The 15,526-nt window shown below is 38.1% G+C and overlaps 1 protein-coding gene across 1 annotated transcript; it reads right to left on the reverse strand.

Annotated features, from left to right (window-relative positions):
- Positions 1-513: 513 nt before the first annotated feature.
- LOC137284889 (uncharacterized) lies at positions 514-14,969 on the reverse strand. Its single transcript, XM_067816918.1, has 11 exons — positions 14,834-14,969; positions 10,443-10,537; positions 10,039-10,148; positions 9,096-9,218; positions 6,707-6,941; positions 5,803-5,962; positions 4,891-5,078; positions 4,412-4,597; positions 4,237-4,318; positions 3,629-3,678; positions 514-3,314 (listed from the first exon to the last, which is right to left on the reverse strand). The coding sequence occupies exons 1-11, from the start codon at positions 14,919-14,921 to the stop codon at positions 3,210-3,212; spliced, it is 1,422 nt and encodes a 473-aa protein (XP_067673019.1). The 5' UTR covers positions 14,922-14,969; the 3' UTR covers positions 514-3,209.
- Between the last annotated feature and the right edge of the window lie 557 nt (positions 14,970-15,526).

The raw sequence follows: 15,526 nt of genomic DNA on the forward strand, positions 1-15,526 counted from the left end.
CACCACTAGTCTATATAAAAGCTTTCTTTTCACATAATTTCCCAAAATTGTCATTCATTATTCCCGTTTGAATATCAGTCATATCATCAAATAAAAAGATGTGACATGGATATACATTAAAGGATTTTAAAGATACATTGCCATTTTCGAACCAAACATTATCTGTAATATTAAAAGGGCCTAGCTTTATTTAAACATTCCGTTACACCTACATTTTTATCATGTTTGTACCCAACTGCTTGCTGTAAATGAAGCGGGGTGGTGGGGTAGCCTAGCAGTTAAAGCATTCGCTTGTGACAGTAAAGACCAGGGTTCTATTCCCCACATGAGTATGATGTGTGAAGCCCATTTCTGGGTTTCCCTGCCATGATATTACTGCATGATGCTAAAAGCAGTGTGAAACCAAACTCACTCAGTCACTCTAAAAAAAGTCTTCTCAGAACAAAAGGAAAACAAGAAAACAAATAAAACCACATACATGTTGGTGTGAATTATATGCAAACAAACATTGTATGACAGTGCAGATATATATTTGTTTATTGATGTTTAATTATCATTATGTTATGGACAGTTAGGCATAATGCAAACAAATAAATTAATGCCTCAAAACATTTATAAAAAAGTTGAAATTATTGAAACTAAAAATTCTAACCTGTACACATGTGGAAATTCACTTGCAAAAAGCTACAAAACAGGAATAATGAACCAGAATACCGGCACACAATCTACATCTTCGCATTTACGTATTGAAGGCGACTACATGAGCAAACAAAACAGGTGTCATACCAACATATATGTACCACCATATCACAGACCTCGTCTAAGATATTTCTGCTCGTAAAATATAGGCCATATTTATATATATATATTGCAATAAAAACATGTTCGATGTCTTTACGCTTCCCACATTTGAGCTAGAATGTTTCTGTGAAGAATCTATCATTGTTGGCAAATATATGTCTATGTAAATAGATCGATGATAGTTGGAACAATGTTCACTAAACGTGATTATTGCAACACTGAAATCAACTCACATGAACGATGGTTGTGTAAAGGTGTGTGATGGTTTATACATTCTATTTGATAAAGAAACAAAAAAGGGACAATAAACTTATGTAAATGCTAACAGCACATATTTATGATCATTTGTTCAAATTTAGTCAATGCCATTCGATTTCTGAAGCATGTATCATCTGAACTATATTACTCAACATTTGCTAAGGAGCACACCTTAAAGACAACTATTTGGGATCTAAACAAATGTTGACTAGTAGAGTCAAACAATTTAAAGTCTTTTGGAACAGAAGCATTGATCTTAAGATCTTTCTCACCTGGAAATATTTGATTACATCAATAGCATAAAAAAGCCATAGGTTTACATAAAAATGAATGTAAATTTCGTCTGAGGAAACTTGCCTGTAACAGACCTGTAAATTATACTACTCAATAGAAGTTTAAGTTCTTTTGAGCGGTATAATTCCACTTTTAACAACATACAGTGGTGGCAATGCCACATTCATTTTTGGCTTTATTTCTCAACAGTTAAAAACATGTCAACAAGAACAATGCACTGCATGCGAGATACAATTCTCATCAGTGTCTACATGAGAAAATCACTGAACAAATCCATCTCTGGAGCAACATGGAAGGGAAAGGAACATTTTTACAATGTTTGTCATAAATCATGTCAATGATCTCTGCTGTCATATATTTCTGTCATTCTTCAGTGATGTTTAAAGCAAATATGTCAATAGCTTTGTTTGATTAGAAACTGATGTTTCATACATATGCTGTTCATCAATCTTCGTAACGCTGATAGTCAACAGTGTAGTTTTATATAGAAACTGTTGTTCGTCCTGCACATTTTCACATGTCCTGTTCATCAATGTTTGTAACACAGAAAGTCAACAGTGTAGTTTTGTCAAGAAATTGTTGTTTGTCCTACAAGTTTTGCATATGCTGTTCATCGACGTTCAAAACAATAGCATGCATTTCAGACAGAATTGTGCCTGTGCAGCTGAGACAGCATGTTTGAAAACATAAATGTAATCAAAGAGCATGATCTGTCACACACAGCTAAAATGGCCAGTATCATATGTAATACATTTGACTGAACAACATGGTTTGAATACATGTGTATTTTGGACTCAACAGTTGCTGCTCTGACATTTTACTGCAAACTCGACAGAGTCCATTATCGTAAGTGTTTATCCAAATCACCAACAATATTTTGGGATCACACTGACTGTAGAATGTACACAAGACACATGTTGCTTTTCACTGAACAGGTTTTCCTTGGATCTGATGGACAATATACACAATGGTCCTGTCTAGAAAGAGTTCTAACAGGTATATATTTCATTGCATAATCAGAATGAGAATACAGCCACGACGGAAACCACTGAGAACTGCTGTCCACATAATCATTCTCCTTCGGAGTTAGATTTGATGTTAAAAGTCATACCATTGTAAATAACACTGTTCCTCCCTGCCTAACATACACTTACAACTGTCATATCGCTGAGGAGGACTTGGACAACAGCAATTGTTAGTGTCGAACACTGTTTGACAAAATGATTGAGTAGGCTGGCTGAACACACCTGTGAGTAGTATTTCAGCTAAATTTCGCAATGACAGAGAACCAATAAGCACAGGTGTGGTGTAAACAGACCAAAGAGCTGGGATTCAAACCCTGATCTGCTATTATGTTTATGTGACCATCACACTAAGGTGCTAGATCTGTCCAGCCTGTTGGAGGGAAGGCTGTGTTTCAAATGGTTGTGTATTACTGGAGGGAGAAGTTATGGTAAGCAGAGTCCCTATGTTAGAATGGATTAATCATGTAATGTCAATTTATCGTCGACAATGTACAATGTCAACCATTATCTTCAACAATGTACAATGTCAACCATTATCTTCAACAATGTACAATGCCAACCATTATCTTCAACAATGTACAATGCCAACCATTATCTTTAACAAGTACAGGTGTAGCTGAGGCAATTCTAACTGCTTCAACTCTAAACTCAAACCTCATATTGTCATACAAGTAAACATATGTTTGTAGATTACAGAGAGAGGGCTGAAGAGGAATCTAAAGGTCATGCAACTCTTCATGTAAACTAAATCTGTGAAGTGCTCCATGCTGGTACAAGGGGAGACTACTCTTCAGTCCTCATCTTTCCAGTGGTGACTAATGTGCACTGGTTTCATGAGATGGCCTTTTTGATCATGTCACACAGCTGTTTGGCTCTTTCGGACAGCTTGGACAATGCTGACCAGTCTGGACTCATTACGACGACCAGATCCTTGACCTGAATCAAGAAGACCAAATAATATGAACAGTGAATGATTCTTGGTTACTGTTAAATATTTAACATCACATTGGCAATGTCTCAGCCATATCATAACAAAAACAATTCATACAATAAAGATGATTCCACAATATGAGAATGTTGATGATAAATCTGTTAGTGTCCTCAGAAATTAATATACAAGTTACTGGTAACTAACCAATGATATAACTGATGCATTGTAGTCTCAATTTTGTGTAGAATTTACAAGAAGTTTTGTGACATGAAGACAAATCAAAACAGCCTTACCAGCTTCAAATAAAACACAAACTCACCTCTGGATTAATTTGCATAAATCTCACAAGGCTGGACAGGGCATAGAGAGCTGGAAATAAAAGGTAGCTGTTGTGACCAGAATTACAGAAATTCCTCTCAAACATGTTACAGCCTGGTGGCTTATTCCCAATCCTGTCTTAGCAAGGAAAATACTTACTGACATACTGACAACTAAAATTGCAGCAGATGTTCTTCGATATCCTACTGCAACAGCATCTAACTTAAGAAACAAATCTTTGCTGAGAAAGTCAGCAAAGTTTAGCAATCATGGTGAGCTCTATTTGCACGAAGCTTAAGTGCTTGACAGTTTTGTAATCTGTAAAGAAAGCTAAGACAATAGGCATGTGCTGCTTAAATGAAACTAGTCTTAGTGTCTTAGTGTCATCCCTCCCTCCACCCTACCACCCTTCCATCCATCCCTCCCTCCATCCATCCATCCACCCCTCCATTCATCCCTCCATCCATCCACCCATCCCTCCATCCATCCACCAACCCATCCATCCATCCCTCCCTCCATCCCTCCCTCCCTCCCTCCATCCATCCATCCATCCATCCATCCATCCATCCACCCCTCCCTCCCTCCATCCCTCCCTCCATTAATCCATACCTCCATTCTCTGACATGTCCTGATTCAGACACTGCAACACTGCACTAGCAACTTCCACTGTGACCTCTGCATCATCCTCCACCTGCAACACGAGCAGACAGAGTGTAAGAATATTGTTGAGCATGGTACTAAACAATAACCAAATTACAAAATCCATGTCTGATGGCCAACCCACCTCGTTAAGACTGATGTTGAGAGCTAGGGCAGAGGCTGCTTCTAGAAGGTCCTTGTCGTGGTGGTCGGTGAGGCAGGAGATGCCGATCTGCTGGGACTTCTTGTGAACGCTAAGACCATCAGTGTTGGGGACTCGTACCTTCTCCATTGTGGCAATACCATTTTCCACTGCCTGCATGTTGGCCAGCTGACAAGAGACAATGTGGAATCACATTTCCATACTAACACAGATGTGGGACCAGTAGAATCACCAGTTAATCTTTCAAGTTTGGTTCAGAAATACTGCAAGGAGTATACCTGAAGAATCAGAGGTTTCCAAGTATGTATCCAATGAAAACAGTACTGGGGCTCCTTTAACGAAGCATCCTCTACTAAGGTTAATCCTCACCCCATTCTTCAACATTGCACTAAGGTGACTAAGATCACCTTAGAGATTCATGAAAGGAGACCCTGGCCTCTTGCAAAGACCTTCCCACTTACCATGTGTACAATATGAGTCTGAACCTGTATGGTCTGGTCGTTGAACTGACTCAGGATGTAGCCCATCATATGGGCAGAGTCATGGCTGATAACCTGCAGGAAGTCTGGCTGAACCACCAGTAGCTGTAGCATCTCACAAATCTTTACTTTCAGAGTTTCTGATACTTCTCTGTTGCATAAAACTTTGGCTGTAATTAGAAAAAAGGATGGTTGTATTGTCATATTCCATGCTTTATGATGTACTGCACTTAGCTAGGAGAAAACTGCCCTCCCATTCCAGGGTAGAATAGACCTTCAGCAAACCCATGCTTGCCATAAAACAAGACTATGCTTGTTTTAAGAGGCAACTAACAGGATCAGGTGGTTAACCTCGCTGACTTGGTTGACACATCATCAGTTACCCATTGTGCAGATCGATGTTCATGTTGTCGATCACTTGATTGGCTGAGTGTGGCATAAAACTCAACTCTCTCACTCCAGCCTTGTTCTCTAAATATATACCTAAGGTGTGCTTCTCACCATATATAAGATCATCTCTTGTTTTTCCAGAATAACCACATTTGAGGTTTTTGTTTTGTAGGGACAGGTTTTACTTCTCATTAGTAAGACCTCTTCCCAGGTTTTCCTTCTCGACGAAGGAAGTGGGGTTGAATTATCCATTTATTGTTCCTGTCATTAACCTGATTTTATGTGTGCTTCAGTTATTGTTATGTAGCTTCATTAAATGATCATCTACATTGTAATTATCCATCATTGGTGGTATACATATATAAACACTTCTCCTTGGTTTTGGTAGACAATGTAAAACCATCGGGGTCGGGAAATCCCCAGGGGCAGAGGTGTTTTCCCTTTACCCAGCACCTTTACTGCTCACATGGAATGTTTTAGGAACTGTTCAGCTCTGTTACCTACCAAGCACCTGCAGGTGGTTCCTACCAAGGGACCAGGAGCACTGACTATGTTTGACAGCAAGGTACTCTAGCATCTCCTCCCACACCTGGAACTCTTGTTGCGACAGCCGGGACTGCAGCAGTCTCCGAATCTCCTCACCCCGACACCTCTCCACCACGTTCTGAAACAAACATGGAATATGGTACGGAGGCTTTTGCCTTATATGATTACAGTACAAGTGTTGTTCATTTGTTTGATCTTAACTGAAGTCAAGGTTATTTCAGCAAAATATCATGGAGGTCTGTAATTAGTTGTGCCTGTGTTAACTTTCCTTAATAGTGGGTGGCACTATCCATGTTAAAAGAGTGCTACCTATTTATTTTGATGTACAAAAACTAATCAGCAAAAAGACACACACACACCAGCAACAATTGCTCTGAAATGTTAGGATTCTAGTTATCTACAGGTATGATAATCATGAAAAATAGGGTTAAAACATCTTCAGCTACCCTTGCTTATTACATGAGAGTGAGACCCATGAAGATCCCGGGGTAGAATAGGGCTTCAGCAACCCATGCTTGCCATAAAAGGCGACTCAGCTTGTCGTAAAAGGCGACTAACGGGATCGGGTGGTCAGACTCGCTGACTTGGTTGACACATGTCATCGGTTCCCAGTTGCGCAGATCGATGCTCATGTTGTTGATCACTGGATTGTCTGGTCCAGACTCGATTATTTACAAACCACCGCCATATAGCTGGAATATTGCTGAGTGTGGCGTAAAACTAAACTCACTCACTCACACACATGAGAGTGACCAAAGGAACTGGGAGATTAAATTATTCTTCAACCAATGAGTTTCATTTGTGTGTGTTTATGTACCCTGTTCTGGAACTGTATGACCAGTACATTGGTCTAAGTACTCACAGTGGGTTTGTACATGACAGGATCTGTCATCTCCAGCTGGTCGGATTTTGAAGCAGAGGGGGAGTCTTTGTTGCCACTTCTCTGTCGCGTTCTGGTGGATGTTCCTGTTCCGAGTGTGTTCATGGCTCCGGGGGCAGTGTTCTGTGTAGAGGGCTCTGTGGGGAAGAGTGGATGACCTCCATCTGGCTGGACACTCATGGAATCTATCAAAGGTTTGATCATAGCACCAAATGGTCTGCAAATAAAAAATAGTTTTTTGGTTGGTTTGTTGTTTAACGCCACACTCTACAATATTCCTGCTATAACGTCTATAAATTATCAAGTTTGGACCAGACAATCCAGTGATCAATAGCATGAGCTCTTGCAACTGGAATACGACGATATGAGTCAACCAGGTCAGGGACCTATTGTATATGCAGCTTTTCGAGTTTTACATTCCTTACTTATCTTTTGTTAATTCAGTCAGGGTATTTCAGATCTGTTTTGAACATTTTATGTCCTTTGCATGACAAAGAAGTGCAAATATACTGTTAAAAAGTGGCATAAAAATGGTTATGCAATTTTACATCATGATGCATTATAACTGTGTCTATTTCTTACTGAAAAATACAAAACAATAGGTATTAATCAGCAGAATGCTCATGGACCACTGGCATTAGCAAATATCTTAAACAAAATAGTTTTTGTGGGTGGAACTAAAAATCCACATTTTCCAGGTCCCTCCGACTGATGTAGAATCAGCATATATTTTTTATAGTCTTCCTGCTTCAGGGGGCACATTTAGTTGTGCCATACCAACATCTGTTTATAGTAAGTTTGAATCCAAGATAAGTCTCGCTTACAACATCTCAATTACTAGCACCATACCTCATCGTGGGTTCATCATGTTCTCACATGTCTAAAATGTGCATCATATGATTTAGCTTGCAGTGACTTAACCAGGACACTGTTGTGTTCATACACCATCACACTAAGATGCTTTTACAGTCTAAACCATTCAGTGTGCTATTTGACTTTTCCAGCTTTTCTTCATCAATGATAGGCTGCTGTTCAGCCTACCAGTGTAGAAGTAAGCACAGCTCACATACCCCACTTCCCACTATGGGACATGGAAATGACTGATATCAATATACAATGTGACAAGGATCAACAGCTCACAAAAACGTCTCCTTGATTCTACTGAACTTAATATACATGCTAGATAATAGTTTTGACATGCACACCTTAAACTGCATATATGAAATGAAGAAATTAACTGTTCAGAATCAATCAGAACTATATTTGTACTTACAACATGGACAAAACTACCCATGTAGATACAAGCAATTAATCACATGTTGATAAGATCAAGGAAGTAACTGATCTAGATACAGAGAATAAACAACATGTTGGTACATATGACATGGAGAAAGACCACAAAAATTGAAAAGTGAACATCACACTTTGAATAATCACATTCTGCAAATAAATAGCAGATGGCATATCTGTGGGTCATGATTAACTTGTGTACTAAGTTTGGTAAGTCTAGCAAGCATAGTTTCAGTGGCCAGGAAACCATCAAACACATTTTGCACCAAGTCATGTTTCCATGGAAACAACAACAAAACAAATTCTGATAAAATTTCAAAATAGCAAAAGGCACAACTATGGGTAATATTTAGCATGTGTGTGAAGTTTGGTGAACCTACCATGTAAATTGTAAGAGATATGTTCCAGACTAAACCATCAAGCACATTTGGCACTAAGTTGGGTTTCCATGAAAACAGCAAAAACAAAATTCTGACAAACTTCAAAATAGCAAAAGGCACATTCATAGGTAATGTTTAGCATGTGTGTGAAGTCTGGTGGTAAACTTTAAGAGACATGGTCCAGACAAAGTTTCAGGATGTAAGGATGGACAGACAGAAGGAAGGATGGACAGAATGATGGAGGGAACGAATGCTATGTCCCCCGTTACTTTGGACCGGGGATATAAAAATAACATATCATGTACTTATTGATCCATATACTTGTGACTTTTTGGTCTGTGATCGATGCTCATGATACTGATCACTGGATTGTCAGACCCTGACTTCAATATTTAGAGACCACTGCCATACATCTGGAATATTGCTGAGAATGGCGTAAAACTGAACTCACACACACACTCACTCACACACTCCTGTGATTACTGAAATTCTCAGTAGATGCTGTAAGCATACGCTCTCCAAGCATTTGATTTTCACAGTTGTTTTATCACATAAATAAACACATATATGTTCATATTTTGTATAATGGAGAGGACATACATTGATATTTGTAAATATACACTGAAGTGAAAATTATTAATGACATTAATTTTAGTTCCATCAAAGTGATATCAGTAATGCTAAAGACTGTAGGTACTGACGTGCTGAGCACCTCGGCAGGGAGGTTGGTGATGTAGGCAGGGACATTCCTCCCTGTCAGGAACTGGGCCACTTCAGCACTGAAGTTGTTGCAGTTGTGTTCCAACAGGTGATACTTGGTGGCACTGAAACAGTGAATAGGGAGATAACTCTAACAAGGGAGATAACTGTACACATACACAATGTCTACTGCAATGTGTGTGATGATTTAGAGTATGTACTAACTAGGGCTGCACAGTATTACTGGCTTATTGCAGTACACATTATAAATGATATGTATGTTTTGCTTTGTTATTCAAAGACAAAACTACATACTATAAATTGTATAAAAAGGAAAATAGAATTCATTACTATGCAACAGAATTTTCAGATTGCTGTTATCAGAACCATAACATATGTCTAGGGGCTTGTAATGTAGAAAATATGATTGACATACACAATCAGTGCCACTCACTGTTGAACACTTAAGGTCCAAATATATCGCAATATGAATTGCAATACGGACATCTATATCGCAATATATTGCAATACAGCTTTGCTGCCAATACACAGCACTAATACAAACACATACAAAATGGCATTGTGATATTGTAAGTTTTCGGTTAAGTGTTATTGCCAGTTCCAATGGTAATTTAGCTAGCTCTTGGTTTGATAGACAAACTGAGCTGGATCAGGACAATGATCTTCCACCCCAATAAAATTCATAAGCATGATGGAAATGGTTCCAACAAGCCAAGAATCATGTTTGTGACTACTATATCCTGATACAATAAAGGAATACAAAAGCAACAACAACTACTGGACCTGCCAGAATCACATACACTCTCTAAAATACTTTGCTCTTTGACTGACCTTAAACTTGTTCACCTATATGAGCTTGCTACCTGTTCACTAAGATTGGCTATCATGAACAACCTTGCTGCATGTTGACTTATATGGACTCACCTAAATGAGCCTGTTGCCAGTTCACTGAGGTAGTCCATGAACATTTCTCGAGGTATCTGAGTCATTCCCAGGTCAACAATGGAATCTGGACGTCCAAGTATAGTCCCTCCCTAAAAGAAACTCAAACCTTCTCAAAAATCAAGGATCATACAAGAGTTACACTGTACAAGTATATCACTGAGGCCTGTCAATTGCAGTACAGCATGTCAGTATTCTAGAACGCCAGTCAAAGAAGCATGTCAGTACTTTACAACATATCAGTAGTCAGTGATGACCAGAATGCTGAGATTATCTTACAAATTACATAGAATCCAGACCAAATTTAACTGATGCTTACTGAGTCTGACAAGTATTGGTAGCAACATTAGCTTTCAATGTTTGAATTAACTGCACTGACTACTTACCGGTGGACATGATTCTATACCACTAGTCCCACCGAAGAAGTATTCTTCTCCATACACAACAATACCGGTGTGCCATACTCCATCTATTTGTTTCCCTGAAAAGACAAGAGCAAAAGGTTCCTTTGCATTCCCTGAATATATCAATATGGACCTGTGAGTGAATGAGTTTACTTTTACGTCACTTTTAGCAATATCCCAGTGATATCACAATATTGGACACCAGAAATTGTGGGAATAGAACCCGGGTCTTCAGGTCAACACTACAGCCACAAGGCTACCACAGCAACCTCTGGTGGTTATTATAACATACTGACGTTTCGTTTCCTCCTTAACGATGCACCCAAACAATATTTCAGCTGTATGATGGTGGTTTGTACATATTTTCTTTAAAGTGTTTTTATTTCCCAAAGCACACACTGACATCGTACATTGCATGGAGCATTCTGCAGGACAATGTTGTCCATCATTCATTATCATATTACGTTATGTAACACATTGTACAATCGCTCCTCGTCCTCCATATGTTGATCTTAATGCATTGTGCATAATATCAGTGTTTTAGTACATTGAACAATAGAGCATCATCCTTTTGTTCTAAACATAATACATTGTGCAAAACATCCTATACAACTTCTTTGTCAACATCGTGCAAACATCATCATCATCATCATCATCATCACCACCATCATCATCATCATCATCATCACCATCTAATCCCTAATCAGAGACCATATAATAAAAAAATGTATTATATGTTCTCTGCTCTAATCAACCATCCTATATTCAGGGTGGATACTATAATATACTTGATTTCATTATTATGGGCTGGTATGCATACGAGTTCAAGTGTATGATCTAATTATGTTCTACTTATGTAGCATCTAGTGCACAGTTTTCAAATAATGTATGGAAGGAGGACCAGAAAGCATAGAATTTGCTGGATGGTTTGTAGATATGGAAGTCAGGACCATACAATCTGGTGATTGACCTCATGAACACAGACACAAACAGGATATGACAACATGCATCACCTAGCGTGCCTGACAATGAGACAACACTTGTGACAAAAACGGGGTGATGAAGACCAATTGAAACCAAGGTCTTCTAGGATTGCAATACACTGAATAAGAGTGTCCGTTCTGCCATGCATACAGTATCCATATGACACAAATCATCATCAACATGAAAAACAAAAAGAGTTTGAAATATTTCTCAGCTAGAATATGAAAATAGCCCATGATGATATTGACATTTGGTCCTAAAAGTGTACCATGTCTAACATGTTTATTATAAACTGTTACTTAACATTATGTTGTGATGTGGTGTGTTATGCAACAATTTGTAGCCTTGCATCATTGATGTAATGGCAGACACGTGATATAATGATATTGATAGTTACCATGTAAATAATATCACAAAAGTGAAATCAACCCCCATTTTCATCACCTAGGCATACAGTTTTCATTAATTTTACTTCCCTCTGGTTTGTAGACAAGGATTAAAGCTATATACATTACAGTTATTGATAAACATAATGATGACAGTAATGAAATATTTTGACCAACGACAAGTGTCTATCATGCCTGTACATCAGTGTCAAGTGTGTACACTTATTTCTCTATGTATTGTGAACTGCTTTGTGGTATCATGGATTGAGTATTCTGATGAAGGTGCAAGCATATGCTCCAAAACATCGGGTTATTCACGATAATGAAGTTGACATCCATAAATCTTGCTTTTCTTATGCATTCCACATCCAAATGCCCTTCTTTCTTTTTTTTCATTCAGGAGTATGTAGGCCATCGGCCCATAATACACAGCATTGTATGAGTTATTTTGCAGCCAACAAACGGCTTTTATGCAGTCCATTTGCCTGAAAGACATACATTGCAAGATTTCTTAATCCCACTGGGTTGTCTACAGACATCAATGCATTGAATTTAAACAGAGTAGGAGGGTTATAATAATATTGAGGAATATAAAGAGTGCGCAGATGATTATAAGTTGGACAAATTAAGGGAAAGTGGTATTCATTTTCAATATGGTTACCTGAGCACATATTACAATATCTGAGATATCTAGGTATATTATGATATCTACCATTTTCAATGGCTAACTGGTGAGAACTGCAACAGAAGTGAGCAAGAGCAAAACAGAATTTCTTCACCTGTATACACTGTAAATAAAGTTCTTGTCTAAATACCTGTTTACTTGTTTATAAAAATGCATCAATATTATTAATGCATTGTCTTTCCCACACATACCCAAACCCCATCTTATATAACAACATTCTAAGTTTTGCAGCCCAGTTAGTTTTACCATTGGATACATCCAATAACATTAAATTATAACATTTTCTGGGAAAACGTGATGATGGCATTTTCAACAACTTGTGCCAAACTTTAATTCAGCGCTTATACACAAAGATATATACAGGAAATCTTCCACATTCCCCCCTAGCAACCTGGTTAGAGGTGGTAGTTTTAACACCTTCAATTCAGTTCAAAGATTTGCACTAGCCACTCTCAACATGCACCAGTCCTGGTTGCCAACAGTGAGTACACGCCCTGTTACTCATCAGGTGATCAGAGTCCCTGTCAAAATGCAATAGAGATCCCCAAATGTAACACACTGGTACATTTTGAAGCTCATGTCAATGGACATTTATCCATTAAGGGGGTAATAATAGTTATTATCAATATGGTGATACATAACCAGTGCACATGAGCCCATGTCACTTATGCCTAACAAACATTGTTTCTGTATTTCATCCTCTGTGGCATGATTACACGACTGAACGTGATGTCAATGAACAGGGCAGTCACACTTGTGTACCATGTTTTACTGCACAAATGTACATGACTACAATGGATAATACAGAAAGTATCACACTCGCAAGTGTGCCACACAACCTATATGAAACTCTTGCAAAACAGGGTACTGACCATCTCCCTTGCTTGGGCAATACAAAATTAATTTCACAGTCATTTCATATAACTCATATGACACATTTTTGGATGTAATAATCTCGATGTGATTTTGCAGGTATCATGATACAGGTCATATTAAATGTCACATATCATCAAGGAAGGATAACAATATGTGGACGAACAACTTCTTTATTACAGAGAGTTTGTCTGAGCAATGTTTCAGTTTGATGACCATTTCTATATTAATTACGAACCACTGCTAAGAATCTTGGGTCGATTGCATAATCGTGACTAAGTGATAAACATGGGAATTATGAACTATTTGCAGTGAAGGTTTATACCGGGTCTATTTAACATATTTTATATGTATTACTATAATATTTACTCATTTGTGTGAACACTTGAACACTTACTCTAATTTCCCTTTTGAACATAATCAGCAAATCATGTTGTTTTGCTATGACTGAAGCACTAAGCAGACACTATCCTATGGAGAGTCATAATATGGACATAATACTGTCCATTGTCTGAGGATACTGATATTTCAAGTATTAGGAAATTATGAAACATTAGCATTGATTTTGTATGTTAGAGTAATTCTTGTGTAAATTTTACAATTTTCATTTGTCCAAAACATAGGAACATGCTGACTAAATCCATGTGAGGGGATGATAACCCAGGGGTAACTTATTTGAAGCAGTTTGAAAATATCCAAAGATAATCTACTCAAACATGGGTCTAGTTAAACCACTAGTTAGGCTTTACATGGTCTAAACAGTGAATGTGTTGACTCATCAGAGGAAGCTCTCACATTCTAGAAGGATCAACGTTGTTATCAGCTGTGTCATCCCTACCAGAATATCATATATGTCTGGATAGACACAGCGAATGGTCTGTTAGTCTGAGACAGTGAAAATATGGAAGGATAAGTGACTTTCCCCTAAATCATATCACCTTGCCTTAATAACCAGTCCAAAAGGATCTGAAGAGTTAGTAAGGTTAAACAAAGATGTCTACCCCTGACATTTATATAACTTCCTGAAGTATCTCATTGGGTTGGGAAATCGACTTGGGAACACTTATAGTCATTAAAACATAATAACAAGTCAAAATATTTCACAATAATAAGAATTTAATACAAGTGATAGTTGGCTTATCATAATATTATCATAAATCATAAACTGTTTAAATAATAGATTCGCGTCTATGAATAATAAAACATCGAATTACCATTCTATGATAAACATGATTACAATAAAAGTAACAGACTAACATACTCTATCACAAACAATACGCAAATCATGCCAGGTACATCGTCCAAAGGGTGAATCTAATTAATTAAGTCGATGAATCAGCTGATCGAAAACCGAACTGTTGTGATTGAAAATTACAGCATGATGTCAGCGGCGCGTTCCGTTTATGTCCGACCGTGTTTCAGCCATAACACTTGGAGCTACATACCTATGAATGCCTGGGATAGTGAACGTGCCATGCCCTTGGAAATATCGTAGACATAACATTGAACCGGGTACCCTTCTTCCTCCGACATTTTGACAGCGTGAGTCTGCAGGTTGCGACAACTAACCGGTGTAGTGTAAAGTTGAGTCCCCTGAAATATCGGCGTAATTGGCGGAAACGGCGCACTGTTAAAGTAGTTACCTTGGGCAATATCGCCAGCGGAAACAATATTTTAACATTTTAGCATAAACAGTCACTGAAATAAATTTATGGGTAAGGTTATGAAATAAAATACATTCTGTCAGGAAAATCTCAGTTCTTTTAATTTCTGATGCAGCTTGGGATGGGATGAGAATATCCCGAATTGTTACGCTACTTACGGACAATGAGGAAATATGTATACCTGAGGAGAATTTTTTTTTGGAAGAACATCCCCCGCAGTCCGCAGTTCTTGCAAGCAAACTCCGCTGAATAGAATGCATAGGCCTATATCCAAACCCCATGTAAATCCCCAGCTTGCCTTCCACACTGACATATAAACACAGCGTACCTAAACAAACTTATGGTGTGTCAAACTGAGCAACAGCGGATACAGCTTTCTCAAGTTTCTATAGCTTTACACACCATTACAACTAATGGGATACCATTCTTCAAGGGCATTTAGAAGTTGGTGAGGTAATACAAGACACTATTATG

Source organism: Haliotis asinina, chromosome 5 (assembly GCF_037392515.1).
Source record: "Haliotis asinina isolate JCU_RB_2024 chromosome 5, JCU_Hal_asi_v2, whole genome shotgun sequence".
Taxonomy (NCBI): domain Eukaryota; kingdom Metazoa; phylum Mollusca; class Gastropoda; order Lepetellida; family Haliotidae; genus Haliotis; species Haliotis asinina.